This window comes from Oncorhynchus kisutch, linkage group LG23 (assembly GCF_002021735.2).
Source record: "Oncorhynchus kisutch isolate 150728-3 linkage group LG23, Okis_V2, whole genome shotgun sequence".
Lineage (NCBI taxonomy): Eukaryota > Metazoa > Chordata > Actinopteri > Salmoniformes > Salmonidae > Oncorhynchus > Oncorhynchus kisutch.
In genome coordinates, this window is record NC_034196.2 from 6,532,449 (window position 1) to 6,555,269 (window position 22,821).

Genomic DNA, 22,821 nt, shown 5'->3' on the forward strand with positions numbered 1-22,821 from the left:
TGCTTGAAGGCGCGTATGCGTTGGAGTGCTTCGTCTGTTCCAATCAGCCCCAGATGAACTAGGATGGCCCGGTTGGAATGCTATTCGATTTGTATGATTATAACATCCTGAAGATTGATTCTGCACTTAGTTTGACCAGTTTCGTCGACCTGTAATATGTAATTTGGAAGTTTTGATGCAAAATTATCCTGGACCAGAAGTCATTTTTTGGGCATTTGAGCTGAAAGTGGTAGCAAATGCTGCTACATGGACACTAGAATTAAACATTATGAAACAAAACGATTTATTGTTGAACTAGGACTCTTTGCACTACATTCTGATCGAAGATCATCAAAGGTAAGGGAATATTTATGTTGTAATTTTGTATTTCTGTTGACTCCAACATAGCGAAGAAATATTGTTACGTCTGAGCGCCGTCTCAGATTATTGCAATGTTAGGCTTTTTCCGTAACGTAAAAAAAAAATGTGACACAGCGGTTGCATTAAGAACCAGTGTATCTTTTTAATTATATGTAGAACATGTATCTTTAGTCAAAGTTTATGATGAGTATTTCTGTTATCTGGCATAGCTTTCTATAATTCTTCCGGACATTTTGGAGAATTTTCTGAACATGGCGTCAATGTAAACCGAGATTTATGGATATAAAATGCATATTATCGAACAAAACATAAATGTACTGTGTAACATGTTATATGACTGTCATCTGATGAAGATTTTCAAGAGGTTAGTGAATGATTTAAAAAGAAATCCTGCTTTTGTCAATTTATATTTTGCTGGACAAAATGGCTTTGTTTTTTCTTTGTTTTGGTGGTGGTCTAACATAAATATATGCTGTGTTTTCGCCGTAAAACATTTAAAAAATCTGACACGCTGGGGAGATGAACAAGGTGTTTATCTTTCATTCGAGGTATGGACTTGTTAATGTGTGGAGGTTAAATATTTCTACGAATATTTTTGCATTCCCTGCGCCACCGTTTCAGCTGAACGGGGGGGGGACGGTGTAGTTCCTGTAGGGGAACCCATAGGCTTAACAAGTTTTAAGGAAAGAAATTCAACAATTTAATTTTTAATAAGGCACAATTGTAAATTGAAATACTTTCCAGGTGACTAACTGCCAAGAGTGTGCAAAGCTGTTATCAAGGCAAATGGTGGCTACTTTGAAGAATCTCAAATATAAAATATATTTTGATTTGTTTAACTCTTTTTTGGTTACTACATGATTCCATATGTGTTATTTCATAGCTTTGATGTCTTCACTATTATTCTACAATGTAGACTGGTACTGTAAATAAATACCTGTACTACTTGTAGCCTGTAACAAATCATATTCGCAAATCCATTTGTCCACGTTAAAACATTCTCTAGACTTGTACAACAAATACATGAACTAACTGTATACCATTTACCAACTCAACCAATTCATAATTTGCAACTTCATCTCCTTCCACCCTCCTCTACCAAGAAAAGCAGAGTTGTTTGCCTGTGCCATGACATCACAAAAATAGCTTGTTCCCAACTCAGGGGACGTTCTGGCTGTGTGCATCTGGTCTCCTCTAGGTCGTATCCATTAGGGCACACTGTAGCGAAAACTTTTGCAAAGGAAAAAAAGAAAAAAAACATTTCTTTAAGGACAAGTCCCTATTTCAGTCCGTTTCAGTCTTCCGTTTGGTGCCTTATGAACCCAACCTTGCTCTGTCTGCGGTTATCTAATGAGAGGACTGTGTGACTATGTCTGTCTGTTTGTGTGTGTATGACCTGTATGTGTGTGTCTGCATGCGAGCGCATGTTTGTGTGTGAGCGGGGCCAACAGTGAGACAAGCAGCTCTTTGTGAGGGGGGGTCCTTCCAGAGAGAGAGGGATGATCAAAGAGACCAGGGAAGGCCCTGGACACTGTCTGGGTCTGGCTGGGAGTTAAAATGGCTGACAAGCCACAATAATTACCCTATCCCCGCCATGTGAAACTAAACTTGGGCTTCCCCCGAAATGGCACCCTATTCCTTTTATAGTGTATAACTTTTGAGCAGGGCCCATAGGGCTCTGGTCAAAAGTACTGCAAGACATATCCCTAAACGGGAAACCAACCAACGACACCAGCACAGAGCTTTGACTTTCAACTCGATTATTATGGGTAAAACAGAGCACACTCAAATGGACTAAAATGTTGAGAGGTTGTGGGGTTGAATTAATACATTTTGGACCAAATAGTAGGGATAGACATGTAATAAATGGTGCAATTTGAACAAGAGATCTTCCGTTGGCCACTTTTCTACATGTTGTAATAGGGCTAGAGGTCCATAAAACATTGTATCTTCTCACTGTCTCTAACTAAAGCCTTTCCCTATTGTATATTCTGTTAGGACTGACATTATTCTGAATACAGCCGTTCCACTGTGGGAGTTACTGACGGAGTTGGACATTTCCATGTTGGAGGTTAAGGGGAAGATAGCGCTTTAACACTGGTCTCTCTCACACACCAATTAAAAGGACAATGAGCAGGCAGGCAGGGCAGGAGAGCAGGCCTAGGTGTACACAGCTACACTACTAAGCCCGTTTGATGAGGCTAGCTATTCAGAACCCACCACCAGCTCAACTGAGACTGCCTGGCTGGGGCCTGCATACTGTATGTAACGAAGGCTAGTTTCCACTACAGTTACGAAGTAGTCAGAAAAGTGAACATAAATCAAATAGCAACACCTAGTGTATTTGTGGATTGATTAACGTGACTAAATGAAGCGCTGCTAACAGGTTTAATAGAATGCTGTGGGAAAACAACACTAAGCTATAATCAAAAGATGTATTGCTTTTAGATTCTAAAGTAACCAAGTAACTGCACTACAATGGTTATATGCCATTCCAGTTTTGTCTATCTGTCAGCAGATGTCACCTGCTGAAGTGTGTGTGTGTATTCACTATGTTCGTGTGCAAGATGGCTGCTAGGAAGAATTACTGGTGATCTGTGGTAATTACTGAAGACTTCGGAATAGTCTCAGCAGTAGGACTGGGACTAGGAAATAATTCCTAGACTGAGCATTGGGACTGGGGATATAAACTGAGACATGTCCATAATGACATACCTGGAGACCTGGTAGACTGACGGTTGCTAAGCTCTAACGTTACTTACACTGAATTTAGCACCACATGTGCAGGTTGTCACCAGAACCCCCAACCACTCCTTTCCGCATTATCCCATTCCCACTTCCTTTCCTATGAATACTGAAAACTCCCTGATGTCCACAGACATTCTGCTCGGGAATCCTGTGTGACATCTTTTAAGGTATTGCCACTCACTGACCTGTGACCTCTATTCTCATTGGTGGTGTTCCTTAGCTCCGTGGTTCCAAACGCATCAGTCAAAAGAAACAAGGCTAAACATGGTCAGAACTTTATAAATTGTGGTTGGTGAGGCAATTCCACCTTAAAAAGTAATTCTCGAAGGCCATTCCCTCTCACCCTGTCATTCATCCCAGGATTAACATACACTCAGCCCCAAAATGATTGGCACCCTTGATAAAGATGAGCAAAGAAGACTGTATAAAATAAATACAAATCCTGAGCTACAGTATATTGTATGCTTTTATACTAATACAAGCGCACCGGTGTGCGTGGCCAAAGAGCTCTACTTTCATGTCATCTGACCAAAGCACTGGTTCCAATCCAAGTTCCAATGCCGTTTAGCAAACCACAGGCAATGCTATGGTCAGATGACATGAAAATAGAGCTCTTTGGCCACGCACACCAGTGGCAGGATTGGCTTCATAAAACAGAAGTCTATGCAGTACCTCATACCGACGGTAAAATATGGTGGTGGATCTTTTTGTATTTATTATGGATCCACATTAGCTGCTGCCAAAGTAGCAGCTACTCTTCCTGGGGTCCAGCAAAATTAAGGCAGTTTATACAATTTTAAAACATTAGAATATATTCACAGATTTCACAACACACTGTGTGCCCTCAGGCCCCTACTCCACCACTACCATATATCTAAAGTACTAAATCCATGTGTATGTATAGTGCGCGTATGTTTCCGTTTGTCTGTGTGTGCCTGTGTTTGTGTTGCTTCACAGTCCCCGCTGTTCCATAAGGTGTTTTTTGATCGTTTTTAAAAATCTAATCCGAGCTGTCTGTCTAAACATAACAGCTGACTTCATATTGACATGTTGAATGCACCGAGCTGTCTGTCTAAACTACTGGCACACAGCTCGGACACCCATGTATACCCCACAAGACATGCCACGAGGTCTCTTCACAGTCCCCAAGTCCAGGACAGACTATGGGAGGCACACAGTGCTACATACAGTCATGACTACATTCCACATCAAGTAACTGACGCAAGCAGTAATGGGTTCATAAGGCACCAAACGGAAGACTGAAACGGACTGAAATAGGAACTTGTCCTTAAAGAAATGTTTTTTTTCTTTTTTCCCTTTGCAAAAGTTTTCGCTACAGTGTGCCCTAATGGATACGACCTAGAGGAGACCAGATGCACACAGCCAGAACGTCCCCTGAGTTGGGAACAAGCTATTTTTGTGATGTCATGGCACAGGCAAACAACTCTGCTTTTCTTGGTAGAGGAGGGTGGAAGGAGATGAAGTTGCAAATTATGAATTGGTTGAGTTGGTAAATGGTATACAGTTAGTTAATGTATTTGTTGTATAAGTCTAGAGAATGTTTTAACATGTGGAAAAATGGATTTGCGAATATGATTTGTTACAGGCTACAGGTAGTAAAGGTATTTATTTACAGTATGTAGTCATGACTGTATGTAGCACTGTGTGCCTCCCATAGTCTGTCCTGGACTTGGGGACTGTGAAGAGACCTCGTGGCATGTCTTGTGGGGTATACATGGGTGTCCGAGCTGTGTGCCAGTAGTTTAGACAGACAGCTCGGTGCATTCAACATGTCAATATGAAGTCAATCCACTTTCAGCCAGGAGATTGACATGCATGTTATTAATATTAGCTCTCTGTGTTGTAGGGCTATTTTGCTTCCACTGGTCCTGGCATCCTGAACTTTACCAAGTACCAGGACATTTTAGCCAAAAACCTGGTTGCCTCTGCCAGGAGGCTGAAATTGGGCTGCAAGTGAATCTTCTAGCAAGACAAGCGCACACACAAATCCACAAAGAAATTGTAAATTTACCACAAAATAAAACATCTTCAATGGCCACCTCAGTCTCCAGATGTTAACCCCATTGAAAACCTGTGGTTTGAATTGAAGAAGGCAGCCAATGAGGGCAGACTAAGGATATCAAGGATCTGGAAAGAATGTGTATGGAGGAATGGTCTAAGATCCCTCCAAATGCGTTATTCAATCTCATAAAACATTTGTGACCGGATTCAGGAAAGTGGGCGTTTGAAGCTAGTTCCTACTTCACAGCAAGGCCACTTGAATTTAAAAAATATATATATTTCTTTGTCCAGAAATGCCTTCTCGAACATGTGAACTTTCATGTGCCTTAATAAAAAATTGGTATGCAATGCAATCCAAGGAGAAAGCACTCCTTGGAGGGGGGGGGGATAAACAGTGAAAATAAAGTCTGTTTTGTTCTATGAGATAATCTTCAGCTAATTTATTTGTGAATTTTGAATCATTTATGTCATCAACACAAGCACATTAAGGCTTCAAAATGTATGAGGGCCATGTTAACTGACTGATATGTCATAGAACAAAACATAAGAACTCCTAAGCCAGAACTTATTTTTGGCGTGTATCCCAAAACCTCATTCTTTCCCCCATAGGAACGGTCAACGAACTAGAGGTAGAAAATGTTAATTAATTAATAATAATAATTAATTATTAATAATAATTAATAGTTAATTAATTAAAACTATAAGCTGGCGAGCTCTATTGGCTGAGATAATGCAGGGGCTGGGCATGCCGAGAGGTGAGTCCTGATTGGTCTATCACGTCACAGGCTTCTGTCCCATAACCATCCCTGGTCAATGCATTCAGATAGTATTCAGACCCAATGAACTTAAACATTGTTACATTAAAGCCTTATTCTAAAATGGATTAAATAGTTTTTCCCACTTCATCAACACCCCATAATGACAAAGCAAAAACGTGTTTTTAGAAATGTATACAAATGTATATATTAAAAAATAATAATATCACAAACGAAGTATTCAGATTCTTTACTCAGTACTTTGTTCAAGCACCTTTGGCAGCGATTACAGTCTCAAGTATGACACTACAAGCTTGGCACACCTGTATTTGGGAAGTTTCTCCCATTCTAATCTGCAGATCCTCTCAAGCTCTGTCAGGTTGGAAGGGAAGAGTTGCTGCACAGTACTTTCAGGTCGATGAAGTTCAAGTCTGGGCTCGGGCTGGGCCACTCAAGGATATTCAGAGACTTGTCCTGAAGTCACTACTGCGCTGTCTTGGCTGTGTGCTTAGGGTCGTTGTCCTGTTGGAAGGTGAACCTTCGCCCCAGTCTAAGGTCCTGAGCAATCTGGAACAGGTTTTCGTCAAGCATCTCTCTGTACTTTGCTCCGTTAATCTTTCCCTCAATCCTGACTAGTCTCGAAGTTCTTGCCGCTGAAAACCATCACCACAGCATGATGCTGCCACCACCATGTTCATGGTCTGAGTCCTCTACCATAAAGGCCTGATTTGGTGGAGTGCTGCAGAGATAGTTGACCTTCTGGAAGGTTCACCCATCTCCACAGAGGAACTCTGGAGCTCTGTCAGGTTCTTGGTCACCTCCCTTATCCCTCGATTGCTCAGTTTAGCAGAACGTCCAGTTCTAGGAAGAGTCTTGGTGGTTCCAAACTTTTTCTATTTAAGAATGATGGAGGCCACTGTGTTCTTGGGGAACTTCAATGCTGCATAATGTTTTTGGTACCATTCACCAGATCTGTGTCTTGACACAATCCTGTCTCTGAGCTCTACGGACAATTCCTTCGACCTCATGGCTTGGTTTTTGCTATAACATGCACTGTCAACTGTGGGACCTTATATAGACAGGTGTGTGCCTTTCCAAATCAATTGAATTTACCACAGGTGGACTCCAATCAAGTTGTAGAAACATCTCAATGGAAACAGGATGCACAAGCTAAATTTCGGGTCTCATAGCAAATGATCTGAATACTTATGTAAATAAGGTATCTTTTTTATTTTCATAAATTTAAAAAATGTCTAAAAACCTGTTTTTGCTTTGTCATTATGGGGTAAGGCTGTAAGGTAACACAATTAGGAAAAAGTAAAGTGGTGTGTATACTTTCCGAATGCACTGTACATAATGCTTGCCATCGCATATTTTTGGGACGATATAGCTATGGACAACTGCAAAAGTGTTGCTACAGCTCTCAACAACATTTCTGCCCTGAATTTAGCTGGTGCTCATGACCTTGTTTAGCTAGCTAAACAAAGGAGAGAAAAAAGAGACCCAGTTCACATGTGAAATCCTAAAGAGATGGGTGGTGCGAAGACCTAAGAGGGCGTGAACAATGCTCAATAGGCATACACAAAGAAGAGCTCTCGACCTAGTGTTAGAACCTCAGGGGCGTTTTCAGGAGCCTTTTCTCTAAAGTAGTATTTGTACTATTTATTCATTTTTTTTGTTCATTTTTTTATCAAGGGTGCCAATAGTTTTGGACCTGACTCTACATCCATACAGTCTAGTACCTACCTATACACCTGTCATGTAACTACAGTCCATCCAGATACACATTCAACACATTCAACACACCTGTAATTATCTAAACCTGTTCTACCAGACAGTGGAGAACATGTAGGCTACATTACACTTGGCTGGCGTGTGGAGGGAGCCTAGCCGATGAAAGCCATGTAAATACTGTCTAATATCTGACTGCCGTAAGCTACCAGTGACTACAGCTGCAGCCTGAAGTGGTGCTCTAAAGGCATCGGAAGTTTGTGCATATATTATGATGACATTGTGAAGTTTTTGTTATTTTGGCCTTTGGCAAGGTATTTTTGGGCTGTCCGTGCACACTAAATGTTTTCGAAGCAAGCCGAAGTTCGGAAGCCGAAGTCTTCGCCCCTTCATTGGTGATTGGTCACCTGTGGGGATTCTTCAATGAAGTGTTTGTTGTCATTCAAGGCCAAACATGTTTCATGCACATTTTTCACTTACAAAATACTGTAAAAAAAATATTGGATGTAAAATTGCGCGACTAAGATCTCCTCTGCAAAAACACAAAAATGTATGACATTTCTTGAGTTATCTTATATTAATTCGGACTATTTTGAGGAAGTGTATCTGGTGTCTCAAGATGGACAAACAGTACTATTGCCGCTTTTCCTCATTTTTCAAGCGAAGGTCTTTTAACCAATAAGTCTAAGCCGTGGGAGGGGGTTCTACTACGCTATATGGAATTGTTTTATGAAGGTCATACCAAGGATCATTTAGCTATTTGATTTTGAATTAAGACCCCTTGAAGTATCTTTTTCTTTCTCCAAATATATGATGAAAAATGATTTTGGGCATTACAAATGCATTGAATAACATGTTCACTACATGGAACAACAAATAGTCCCCCCGCAAAAAAATTGTTCTGAAGTGTCTGTCCAATATCTGAGAAATGCAAGAAATATCAGGAAACATTTTTTTATAATATTTTTTTAATACATGTATTTAGCCCATTATTTGGGGATCTAAAGTGAATGGAACTGGGGGACCTTCAGATGTGTCTCGTGGGCATCCTAGAGCAAAACAGAGCCTTGCCAAAGAGGGGTCATATAGGTGTGTAGCCCAAACTGTTTGGACGCTACAGACAGAAGTTGGCAGGTTGTTTGTAACAACTTTTTTCTTGTACATTTATTTAACTAGGCAAGTCAGTTAAGAACAAATTCTCATTTTCAATGACAGCCTAGGAACAGTGGGTTAACTGCCTTGTTCAGGGGCAGAACAACAGATGTCAGCTCGGGGATTCGATCTTGCAACCTTTTGGTTGCAACGCTCTAACCACTAGGCTACCTGCCGCCCTTGTGGGGGTCGTAGAGCAAAACTGAGAACACTGTCGGGTTCATCTTTCCATAGAGGGGTCATAATAGTTTGTAGGCCAAACCGTTCAGATTCTACAGATGATTTTGTGAGAAGACTAATTTTCAGGAATTCTCATGGTGTGACAAACACCGCACTAGCTCTGTCACACGGAAGTGCAACATTTCTTATAAAAAAAAAAGTTACCTTTATTTAACTTGGCAAGTCAGTTAAAAACCTGTTAAGGATAGGGCTGATTGCTGCCCCCTTTGGGGTGATTGCGTGCCCATAGTAAACAGAAAGGAATCTGTCAAAAATTGCTAATATATGCAATTAAAAATTATTATTGAATAGAAAACACTCTAAAGCTTCTAAAACAGTTTAAATTATGTCTGTAAGTAAAGCAGAACTCTCAGGGCACTCATTCTCCCAAACTCTCTCTTGTCATCATAAAAGTTGGCCCAACTTTGACGTCATCGCCCCCACCCTTCCCAAGCACCTACAGTCCTGGGAACAGTTCCTATGCCTTCAGCGCGCTCACGAGAGTATTGGCGGGCGAATCCTTTCGGTCACGCGAGAAAACAGGTTACTCTCATGCGCGTTCTGCTCCGGTGGTGTCTTTCTTCCAAGATTGATTAAACGATGCCTGTGTTTCTCTTCGTCCTGAGAATTGCTGTGAAGCTATATAACATGCTAACGCTGTGTTCTGAACATAGTTTGACAAGTTTAGTCGACATATAATATGTAATTTCAACGTTTTGGTGCACACCAACTTTACTTTTTGGCTGCATTTCAACCGAAATATGTCGTGTTTGATAACCGAAAGACACAGACTTCAAAACTAAAGCTGTTTTTGGTAAGTATAAACCCTTCCAGGTCTTCTGATGGAAGAACAGCAAAGGTAAGGGAACATTTATGTGTTAAATTTGGGTTTCTGTGGACTCCGAGATAGAGGAGCCAAAATGCTAATTCCTGAGCGCCGACTCACATTATAGCCTAGTGAACGAAATCTGTAAAGTTAAAAATAAATGTAACACAGCGATTGCATTTAGAAGAAGTGTATCTTTCTATATATATGTAGAACATGCATATTTAGTCAAAGTTTATGTTGTGTATTCCATGTTAGCTGACGGCGTGTGCCGAAGCCATCATCATTTCTCCGGACATTTGAGTAGCATTTTTTTAACATGGCGTCATTGTAAACAGAGATTTATGGATATTTATAGCATATTATTGAAAAAAACATAAATGTACTGTGTAACATGTTATATTACTGTCATCTGATGAAGAATTCAAAAGGTTAGTGAAATTATTTTTCTTTTAATCCTGCGTTTGGTGATTGCATATTTTGTTCAATTTGGCTATGGAAATTAGCTGTGTCTTCGGTGTGTCTTCGGTGGTGGTTTGACATAAATATGTGCTATGTTTTCGCCGTAAAACATAGAAATCTGATTTGCTGGCTAGATAAACAAGTTGTTTATCTTTCATTTGAGTTATTGGACTTGTTAATGTGTGGAGGTAAAATATTTCTAAGAATATTTTTGCATTCCGTGCGCCACCGTTCCAGCTGACGGTGGGGGGGCTGATCCCCAATTGGGAACCAACATCTTTGTCAGGTTAAGAGCACATTCTTGTTTACAATGACGGGCTAAGAACAGTGGGTTAACTGCCTTGTTCAGGGGCAGAATGACAGATTTTTACCTCGTCTGTTCGGGGATTCGATCTAGCAACCTATCGGTTACTGGCCCAACGCTCTAACCACTAGACTGCCTGCCAAGCCTTGGAGGATGCAGTAGATTGAGATGCATCCAATGCAAAAAAAAAACAGATACTGTATCTCTAGTTTAAACTGACAGATTTTTAAAAAATTGGGATTTTTGTATTATACTAACTAGATTTTCGCAAGATCGCGGACATCGACCGTAGGGGGTTAAGGGTGTATGCGAGCACACTCGTTTGGTTCGGCAGCCAAACTGAAGCACGCAGAAGCCTTAACGCTATACCCTCAGCCAGTGGAAGCATGTTGGGACATGGAGCCCAGACCTAATTGGGTACTCTCCTCGGCTGTGTCCTAAATGGCACCCTATTCCCTATATAGTGCACTCCTTTTAAACAGGGCCCATGCCAGACATTGTGACCTCTCACCCATATCTCCGATACTGAGCTCTTGAAGTAGCATCTCAGTGTTTGATGAAATACCTAACCCTGAGATAAGGATTTTTGCTGACTGCTTTAGTGTTAACTGCCATGTCTCAGAGTTAGTCATTTACATGATCTGAGAGGATGATTGCTCTGTGTATTCTGTGTATTCGCAGACAAGGTACACAGTAGTATACAGTACACAATATACAGGTGAAGTCAGAAGTTTACATATACTTAGGTTGGAGTCATTTAAACTCATTTTTCAACCACTCCACAATTTTTTTGTTACCAAACTGTAGTTTTGGCAAGTCGGTTAGGACATCTACTTTGTGCATGACAAGTAATTTTCCAACAATTGTTTACAGACAGATTATTTAACTTATAATTCACTGTATCACAATTCCAGTGGGTCAGAATTTGACTGTTGCCTTTAAACAGCTAGGAAAATTCCAGAAAATGATGTCATGGCTTTAGAAGATTCTGATAGGCTAATTGACATAATTTGAGAAAATTGGAGGTGTACCTGTGGATGTATTTCAAGGCCTACCTTCAAACTCAGTGCCTCTGCTTGACATCATGGGAAAATCAAAATAAATCAGCCAAGACCTCAGAATTGTTTTTGTAGACCTCCACAAGTCTGGTTCATCCTTGGGAGCAATTTCCAAACACCTGAAGGCACCACGTTCATCTGTACAAGCAATAGTATGCAAGTATAAACACCATGGGACCACGCCGCCGTCCTACCGCTCAGGAAGGAGACACGTTCTCTCTCCTAGAGATGAACGTACTTTGGTGCAAAAATTGCTAATCAATCCCAGAACAACAGCAAAGTACCCTGTGAAGATGCTGGAGGAAACAGGTACAAAAGTATCTATATCCACAGTAAAACATGTCATATATCGACATAACCTGAAAGGCCGCTGAGCAAGGAAGAAGCCACTGCTCCAAAACCACCATAAAAAAGCCAGACTATGGTTTGCAACTGCACACGGGGACAAATATCATACGTTTTGGAGAAATGTCCTCTGGTCTCATGAAACAAAATAATACTGTTCGGCCATAATGACCATCATTATGTTTGGAGGAAAAAGGGGGATGCTTGCAAGCCGAAGAACACAATCCCAACCGTGAAGCACGGGGGTGGCAACATCATGTTGTGGGGGTGCTTTGCTGTAGGAGGGGCTGGTGCACTTCACAAAATAGATGGTATTATGAGGAAGGGAAATGATGTGGATATATTGAAGCAACATCTCAAAACATCAAGTTAAAGCTTGGTCGCAAATTGGTCTTCCAAATGGACAATTACCCCAAGCATACTTCCAAAGTTGTGGCAAAATGGCTTAAGGACAACAAAGTCAAGGTATTGGAGTGGCCATCACAAAGCCCTGACCTCAATCCTGTAGAACATTTGTGGGCAGGACTGAAAAATAGTGTGCGAGTAAGGAGGCCTACAAACCTGACTCCGTTACAGCAGCTGTCAGGAGGAACGGGCCAAAATTCACCTAACTTACTGTGGGAAGCTTGTGGAAGGCTACCCGAAACGTTTGACCCAAGTTAAACAATTTAAAGGCAATGCTACCAAATACGAATTGAGTGTATGTAAACTTCTGATCCACTGGAAATGTGATGAAAGTAATAAAAGCTGAAATAAATCATTCTCTACTATTATTCTGACATTTCACATTCTTAAAATAAAGTGGTGATCCTAACTGACCTAAAACAGGGAATTTTTACTTGGATTAAATGTCAGGAATTGTGAAAAACTGAGTTTAAATGTATTTGGCTAAGGTGAATGTAAACTTCCGACTGACTGTACATAACGTAAATATCCTGTTAGTTTCCATCTGCATTTGATCAGGACAAATATGAGTTGATGACCCCAGAGAATTACAGCTAGAATATGTGTGAGCCTGCCATACAGAGGGAGTTGGGGGTTCCTTCAGAAAGTATTGAAAGAATTCAAAATGGATTCAATATATTTTTTTCTCACCCATCAACACACAATACTCCATAACGACAAAGTAAAAAATGTTTTTAGAAATGTTTACACATTTATAGAAAATTAATGACAGAAATATTTAATTTACATAAGTATTCACACCCCTAAGTCAATACATTTAGAATCACCTTTGGCAGCGATTACAGCTGTGCGTCTTTTTGGGTAAGTCTCTAAGAGCTTTCCACACCTGGATTATACAATATTTTCCATGGATTGCCATAGATTTTCAAGCAAATTTAAGTGAAAACTGTAACTAGGCCACCACTGTAACTAGAACATTCAGTGTAATCTTGGTAAGCAACTCCATTTGATTTAACTAGGCAAGTCAGTTAAGAACAAATTCTTATTTACAATGATGGCCTACCGGGGAACATTGGGTTAACTGCCTTGTTCAGGGGCAGAACGAGAGATTTTTACCTTGTCAGCTCAGGGATTTGATCCAGCAACCTTTCGGCTACTGGCCCAACACTCTAATCACTAGGCAACCTTGGCCTTGTGTTTGTGGTTCTTGTCCGGCTGAAAGTTGAATTAAACTCCCAGTGTCTGGTGGAAAGCAGACTGAACCAGGCGTTCCTCTAGGATTATGCCTGTGCTTAGCTCCATTCAGTTTCTTTTTATCCTGAAAACCTCCCCAGTCCTTAACAATAACAAGCATACCCATAACATGATGCAGCCACCACTATGCTTGAAAATATGGAGTGGTACTCAGTAATGTAAAAGTCATTTTCATTTTTTTGCAGTATCACTTTAGTGCTTTGTTACAAACGGGATGCATGTTTTGGAATCTTTGTATTCTGTACAGTCTTACATCTTTTCACTCTGTCAATTAGTTCTCTCCTATCGCAGCCATTAAACTCTAACTGTTTTAAAGTCACCATTGGCCTCATAGTGAAATCCCTGAGCCGTTTCCTTTCTCTCCAGCAACTGTATCTTTGTAGTGACTGATGTATTGATACACCATCAAAGCGTAATTAATAACTTCACGATGTTCAAAGGGATATTCAATGTCTGATTTTCTTTATTTTTTACCCATCTACCAAATGGTTCCCTTCGTGAGCCATTCGAAAATCTCCCTGGTCTTTGTGGTTGAATCTGTGTTTGAAATTCACTGCTCGACTGAGGGGCTTCACAGATAGTTGCATGTGTGGGGTACAAAGACTAGGTGTTTCTGAGCTTTGGGGAAAATATCCAGGAGAATGCTCCCAGACAGCACCCTCCTATGTGTACCCATGTCCTTCTGCCTGCCCACAGTGCACTCGATACCCTATATGTCCTTCAATAACTGTAAACCCAGCAAGGTTTTAATACAGGGTATAGGAATGTGAGGTGTGTCCCCACCCTCCTACATGTTACAATTTTACAGCCCTATAGTGTCTGTGGAGGTGTTAGATTGTCGTCTCCTGGGGAGTGCCAGTGCCAGGGTGTGCAAGGCATGGCTGGCACCTGTCGGTGGTGTGTGGAGGCTGGGGTGAACAGTAGCAATGGGGGGTGCTGCATACACCTTTGCTCATCTCTCTCTCAAACCCCTGCTCGCTCTCTCTATCCTTTTATTGCTCTTACACCCCCCCCCCCCCCCCTCCTCCTCTCGCTTTCGCTCTCTGGCAGGAGTGTTTGTGAGTGGGCGAGTGTCACTGTGATTTCACTCCTATGCAGAGAAGAGAGGAGCCTGACAGAGACTCTAGAGGAAGACTGCGGCTAGTGCTGCCGACACCACAGAGCTTCCTGAGTAACTGCAGTGAGAGAGACGTCTGGTGTGTGTGTGTATTCGCGCATGAAAGGAAGGTGCAGGCGTACACTGCAAAGAAAAACTATTTCGGTGCAATAATAGTATCGCAAGTAGATTAAAATAATGACAATTTTACATCATCCAGTTATGTAGGGTGTGTGGGGTCGGGCTCTAACACACTTAAAACACACCCGCAATCCCTCCCTGGCCCTCGGAGCATCCCAACAGCTAAGACAAACAACGCTAGCATGTCACAGACAGGAGACCCCAGCCTTTAGTCCAACAATGCAGAATGATTGATTGTGGTATGTGTGTATTTGTAGAGAACAGTATGTGCTGGGCCACTTCAAAGCAGCGGTTGTAAAAGTGCCAGTGACATTCTTGGAGCTTATTCACTATTCCAGCCAGCCCAGGCATGGACCACACACTGGAACCCGCAGGTCTGTGTGTGTACATGGGTGGCTGGATATAGGATAGACATAAAAATCTTGCATCACTGGGATTTTGAAGAGGTGGGCTCCAACAGCTGGACCCTCCGGCAGGCAAGCATGGTGGCAGATCTCTCGCGCTCTCTCCTTACCCTAGCCCCCCCACCATGGCATGGCACGTCAGACCATCATTAAGTTCGCCGACGACACAACGGTGGTAGGCCTGATCACAGACAGAGATGAGGCAGCCTATAGGGAGGAGGTCAGCGAACTGGCAGTATGGTGCCAGGACAACAACAACCTCTCCCACAACGTAATTAAGACAAAAGGAGATGATCGTGGACTACAGGAAACGGAGGGCCGAACACAACCCGATTCCCATCGACGGGGCTGTAGTGGAGCGGGTCGAGAGCTTCAAGTTCCTCGCTGTCCACATCACTATGGTGCAAACACACTAACCCAGTTGTGAAGGCACGACAACGCCTCTTACTCTTCAGGAGGCTGAAAAGGTTTGGCATGGGCCCTCAGATCCTCAAAAAGTTCTACAGCTGCACCATCGAGAGCATCTTGACTGGCTGCATCACCACTTGGTATGACAACTGCTTGGCATCCGACCGCAAGGTGCTGCAGAGTGAGTACGGCCCAGTACATCACCGGGGCCGAGCTCCCTGCCATCCAGGGCCTCTATACAAGGCGGTGTCGAAAATGTTTCAAAGACTCCAGCCCGTTCTCTCTGCGTCTGGAACCAACAGGACTGTGAACAGCTTCTACCCCCAAGCCATAATACTTCTAAACAAGAATGCTAAATAGCTAACCAAACTCTCTTGCACCAACTCTATACCCACACATACTTACTGTAGACTAGACTCTACACCCCCCCCCCCCCCACGCACTGCTGCTAGTCACTTTACCCCTAACTTCTATGTACATTACCTCATACCCCTGCACCCTGTATATAGCCATGCTATTTTCCACTTCCTATATATAGCCATGCTAGTTTAATTTTTCTTCATTATTCACTTTGTCTATATTTCTATTTAAAAAATATATATATATCTTAACTTTAACACTGCATTTCTGGAAAAAGGACCCATAAGCAAGCATTTCACTGTTATTCTACACCTGTCTACGAAGCATGTGAGGAATTAAATTTGATTCTCAAGCTAAGAGAGGTAAGAAAATGAATGCTAATTGCTAACCTCTTCCTAGATCTGTTTGTGCTGTCTTGACAACGCATGTGGTCATTTGAAAAGAAAACTGCTAGGAGTTGGCTATACAGCACAAACAAATCTGAGACCAGGCTATGATAGGCTAAATGCTCAATTGTCTGGTGGTTTTCCTAGTATTTGATTTCACTCTAAACCCTCCATCCTCCCCATCCACTGTCTGTCTCGCATGTCTGTGTCTCGACCACTTCTGCTTATTCTTTAGCGGTAAAGCCCTAGATTTCTACCGCGTCTGTCTGCGGTCTCTGGTTTTCATGGAAACGGTCGGAGCCATTGTGACAGACCACTTCTGCTGATGGGAATTGGAACTCTGAGGCAAGGCAGGTGTTACCGGAATCATCTTCCCCCTTAGTTTTTTTCCAATTACTAAAAGTGCTGTGCTGTGGGATGGCTAGATGAAACAGCCCCCCTGAATAAGGAAGCTTTGTGATCGTAGCGAATGACATGTTGTGTCTGTTCCAATATCCATCCAGAAATAATGTCCATGCAGTGGTATGCTAGTGTAGATATTGGAAGATAGCCAATGTTATAGTACTGTATGTAGGTTACATTGTGACATAGTTGGGCAAAGATGAGTAGGGGTGGAATGTCCGTGTGTGAGAGTGTACTATCCTCTCTGCAACATGGGGGCGACTCTGAAGGGCTCTCAGGTGGAGGTGTGTTAGTAGGTATGTTAGTGTATAGAGAAAGATGTGTGTTGATGGTGGTATGGAGGTAGGTGTGTACTAACCTCTCTGAGACAGGTGTATATGGGACAGACCAGGACTCTGAAGGGCTCTCCAGCACTGGACCTCATTGTGCCAAACATCTCACAAAGGAAGGTGATGAACCCCAACCAGCGCTCCACGTCAGATGCCTGCAGCTCCTCCCGACGAGAGAAGTCCTTCTGTAGAGGACAGAGAGGAGAGATTTAATGTTAGGGAGCAGAGAGATGAGATACTGTAAAAACACAACACAGCAGAGAAAAGTTATTCGGTAGGGGACAGAGAGAGGGGTGAGTACAATGTTAACCAGGTTAAGTAAATTGTGACATATTTAAATTGTTTTATCAAGGTATTTCATTTATAAATCAGCCTCTGTTAAGCACATTCGCTTCACAACAATTTGGCTGATAGCCATACTTCCCAGCTTGAAATGAGTGCGCCTTACAAGACTGAGGTATCAGGTTGCATATCCACAGCCATTGGAAGCTGGGAAGACCCGCCTTAACTTTCATTCGCTGGCCAGACTGTCAATTTATGTCGGAAGGACACGTCGCACCTTCATATTCCGGACAGCATTGGAAAACTAAGAACCTTCAGGATTGATAGCAACTAGTCCCATCGTTGTACGATAAACACAAATGGTTTTATTTCAAATTTAGTTTTAAAAACGTATTTCAACCATTGTGTTCATCACAGACGGACAACTTTTTAACTGCATTTTTTTTTTACCCCTTTTTCTCCCCAATTTTATGTTATCCAATTGTTTTAGTAGATACTATCTTGTCTCATCGCTACAACTCCCATACGGGCTCGGGAGAGACGAAGGTTGCACTGCTTCTTAACACAGCGAGCATCCGACCCGGAAGCCAGCCGCACCAATGTGTCGGAGGAAACACCGTGCACCTGGCAACCATGCACTGCGCCTGGCCCGCCACAGGAGTCGCTGGTGCGCGATGAGACAAGGATATCCCTACCGGCCAAACCCTCCCTAACCCGGTCGACGCTAGGCCAATTGTGCGTCACCCCACGGACCTCCCGGTCGCGGCCGGTTGCGACAGACGGACGACTTTCATAGGAGATGAAATCTGAGATCGTATTAAATCAGTAGTCTCTGTGTTTTGTTTCTTATGCTTTGTACTTTTTGTGGACCCTAGTAAGAGTAGCTGTTCTGCAAAAACTGAAAATGGGGATCCAAATAAACACGTTCAGGAGGGGAGGGATGCAAGAATCACAAAGCTGTGACACAAAAATAAGGCTACTTCTCCCTACCCACTAGCTATGATATGATGAACTGTTACAGTAATAATGTAACTGACATGGTATAGGATGACATTTGTGAATTTCATTGTAAATATATATAGATGCGATTCTCAAATAAAATATTTCAGGCCCTATTCAACCATTTTTCATGAATGGGAACTTAATCATATATTGATATTTCATAATTGTGTATCGTATTTGTACTACAGTATGTCCTTGAGCTTGGGTCGTCAAAAGTGAGTTCATCTCAGCAATATTTTTTACCAGAAAGGTGAGATTTCTATCTTTCTGGCACTATGAAGCATTACTATCTTGTCATGAAAAATGATCAAATTCGGGCATAGCCATATAGACATCCGGAAGGTCAGCCATTAGCATTGAACATGTTAACACAATTATAAGTCAGTCTATATGTAGGGGACAGAAAGCACAGAGACACCTGAAAACCAAACTAGGGCACAGGGTATGCCTCAAGATATCCTTCCGTAGCAGCTAAAGAGAGGAGAGATACTGTGACTCCTTCTAGGGTAGAGGAGATGTATACTGAAACTCACTATAAACTCAGAAGATCACCAGGGGTTGAGACCGAACAGTGATGCAGATCTAATGTGATCAGAGCCGCTTTCAGAAGGTCTCTTATTAACCCCACAGCACTGTACTTTACTTACTGTGTGCGCTCGCACACACACACACACAAAATTATTGTTCAACCAGGGGATGGGGGAGGGAAAGAATAATCTATGATTCATCCATAGAAAGGAGACTGATGTCTCAGTGCCTATCTTAATTTACACTCATGGAAATGGGCCTATATGGATAGGGCCAAATGTCAATGTCTCTAACAGAATAACCTCCAATGGTGGCAATTGAAAGAGAGCACTTTGGAGATTATGTGGAAGTTTTCAAAGCAAAGGTGAGGACACAACAGTTCACCTGATACAAGACTGAATGCAAACAGTTGATGTTATGTGCATTTTACATTTATTGCACTTTTCACAGCATTTTGTTGATAACATCTGAAAAAAAACTCTGGATAGATTCAGTAAGATAATAAGAATATTCATTGAATGTTGGAGTAGGTGCAAGATAAGAAAAAAAGTATCACAAGGGTTTGAGTGAGAGGTCTAACTGGTGTCTCCAAGTGGCACACACCTCTCCAAACTGTGCACAGTTTCTAAGTAATTTCAATGCACTTTTATGACTCAAGGAAAGAGCATTCAATGATAAGGTGTTTTTAGCTCTCGTAGCTTGCCATGGAGGAACTGAAGCAAGCACACTTGTTTTTTTGTACACAATTCAAATAAGTTCCATTATAAATCGCAATCTGGTTCAGGTGGGCATCATTTGAACAGTAGCAGTGCGTGGGTAATATCACTGGGGAAGCCAACTCCATGACACTTTTTTTTTGCCGCGCCAGGATCATTCACAGTTGAGTTTGATCAGTTTAGCTCAATGCTGATTCGCAAATTTTTTATATTTTTGTCAAGGGAGGCCAGATGCTCGCTGGCTTCCCTTGCCTTCAATGCTCTCAAGCTCTGTCAGGTTGGATGGGGAGTGTAGCGGCACAGCCATTTTCAGGTCTCTCCAGAAATGTTTGATCAGGTTCTAGCCCGGGCTCTGGCTGGGCCACTCAAGGACATTCGAAGACTTGTCCCGAAGCCACTCCTGCGATGTCTTGGCTGTGTGTTTAGGGTTGTTGTCCTGTTGGAAAGTGAACCTTTGCCCCAGTCTGAGGTCCTAAGCGCTCTAGAGCAGGTTTTCATCAAGAATGTCTGTGTACTTTGTTTTTCGTTTATCTGTCCCCCAATCCGGACTAATCTCCCAGTCCCTGCTGCTGAAAAACATCCCCACAGCATGATGCTGCCACCACCATGTTTAACCGTAGGGTTTAGAGGTTGACCGATTAATCGGAATGGCCGATTAATTAGGGCCGATTTCAAGTTTTCATAACAATCGGAAATCTGTATTTTTGGACACCGATTTTACACATTTTTATTTAATCTTTATTTAACTAGGCAAGTCAGTTAAGAACACATTCTTATTTTCAATGACGGCCTAGAAACGGTGGGTTAACTGCCTCGTTCATGGGCAGAACGACAGATTTTCACCTTGTGAGCTCGGGGGATTCAATCTGGCAATCTTATAGTTAACTAGTCCAACGCTCTAACCACCTGCCTCTCATTGCACTCCACAAGGAGACTGCCTGTTATGCAAATGCAGTAAGCCAAGGTAAGTTGCTAGCTGGCATTAAACTTATCTCATAAAAAACAATCAATCATAATCACTAGTTAACTACACATGGTTGAGGATATTACTAGTTTATCTAGCGTGTCCTGCGTTGCATATAATTGATGCGGTGTGTATCGTTGCTCCAATGTGTACCTAACCATGAACATCAATGCCTTTCTTAAAATCAATACACAGAAGTATATATTTTTTAGCCTGCATATTTAGCTAAAAGAAATCCAGGTTAGCAGGCAATATTAACCAGGTGAAATTGTGTCACTTCTCTTGCGTTTATTGCACGCAGAGTCAGTGTATATGCAACAGTTTGGGCCACCTAATTTGCCAGAATTTTACATAATTATGACATAACATTGAAGGTTGTGCCATGTAACAGGAATATTTAGACTAATGGATGCCACCCGTTAGATAAAATACAGAACAGTTCCGTATTTCACTGAAAGAATTAACGTCTTTTTTTCGAGATGATAGTTTCCGGATTCGATCATATTAATGACCAAAGGCCCGTATTTCTGTGTGTTATGTTATAACTAAGTCTATGATTTGATAGAGCAGTCTGACTGAGCAGTGGTAGGCAGCAGCAGGCTCGTAAGCATTCATTCAAACAGCACTTTCGTGCGTTTTGCCAGCAGCTCTTCGTTGTGAGTCAAGCATTGCGCTGTTTATGACTTCAAGCCTATCAACTCCCGAAATTAGGCTTGTGTAACCGATGTGAAATGGCTAGCTAGTTACCGGGGTGCGCGCTAATAGCGTTTCAAACTTCACTCGCTCTGAGACTTGGAGTGGTTGTTCCCCTTGCTCTGCATGGGTAACGCTGCTTCGAGGGTGGCTGTTGTCGTTGTGTTCCTGGTTCGAGCCCAGGTAGGAGTGAGGAGAGGGACGGAAGCTATACTGTTACACTGGCAATACTAAAGTGCCTATAAGAACATTCAATAGTCAAAGGTTAATGAAATACAAATGGTAGAGAGAGAAATTGTCCTATTATTCCTATAATAACTACAACCTGAAACTTCTTACCTGGGAATATGGAAGACTCCTGGTAAAAGGAACCACCAGCTTTCATATGTTCTCATGTTCTGAGCAAGGAACTGAAACATTAGCTTTCTTACATGGCACATATTGCACTTTCACTTGCTCAAGTTTATTACTGCTGTCAATCAAAGCCCATACAGCGCTGTGAGGCGGAAAACCTGAGCTCTGACGTCATGTATAGCATGTTAATGTAAGCCACTGCATTCAAATTTAGGCGCTTATCTATGACAAATGTTTATACGGGTAGTCTGAAGAAGCCAGTCGAAACAACTTGCCTAAAAGCCAGAGAATAATGTCTGGTTGGGTTATAGGGGGAATCCTTGACAACACCCTAATGGAAGAGTGGAACACAAAACAAACTCTGCTGCTCCAAGCAATATTCTATTTTTCAATGCGTAAGACGAGATAATAGGTTTGCAAAGGGTCGGAAACTTTTCGGTAAATTTCCAGAATTTTCCCGGACATTTTCCATGGGAAGTTAAGACATGGAATTTGGGGAATTTTGCTTAAATTAATTTGTAAAAGTTAGCTTATAACAGTGAACCTTTTTTTGTGGGATACACAAGGCAATTCTAGGTCTTGTGGCATATTTTGGTTAAACTATCCCCAATTCAATGGAATTGGAACCCTGCGCCATCGTGCATACATTTATTTTGTTCCCCCACACCAAACGCAACCACGGGTTAAAATATCAAAACAAACTCTGAACCAATTACATTAATTTGGGGACAGGTCAAAAAGCATTAAACTTTTATGGCAATTTAGCTAGCTAGCTTGCACTTGCTAGCTAATTTGTCCTATTTAGCTAGCTTGCTATTGCTAGCTAATTTGTCCTGGGATATAAACATTGAGTTGTTATTTTACCTGAAATGCACAAGGTCCACTACTCCCGTCAATTAACCCAAACATAAAACGGTGAACCGAATCGTTTCTAGTAATTTCTCCTCCTTCTAGGCTTTTTCTTCTCTTGACTTCATATTGCGATTGGCATTTCATAAATTAGGTGCTTTACCGCCACTGACCTTGTTCGTCTTTCAGTCACCCACGCGGGTATAACCAATGAGGAGATGGCACGTGGGTACCTGCTTCTATAAACCAATGAGAAGATGGGAGAG

The 22,821-nt window shown here is 41.9% G+C and overlaps 1 protein-coding gene across 5 annotated transcripts in view; it reads right to left on the reverse strand.

The window, feature by feature from the left end:
- LOC109877932 (CBP80/20-dependent translation initiation factor) overlaps nt 1–22,821 on the reverse strand; it is a 142,339-nt gene that overhangs the window by 11,511 nt on the left and 108,007 nt on the right. For all 5 annotated transcript variants that reach the window (XM_020470165.2, XM_020470168.2, XM_020470167.2 and 2 more), the window contains one exon: nt 17,197–17,352. In XM_020470165.2, coding sequence (XP_020325754.1) covers nt 17,197–17,352 — 156 coding nt within the window. The remainder of the gene's footprint in view (nt 1–17,196; nt 17,353–22,821) is intronic.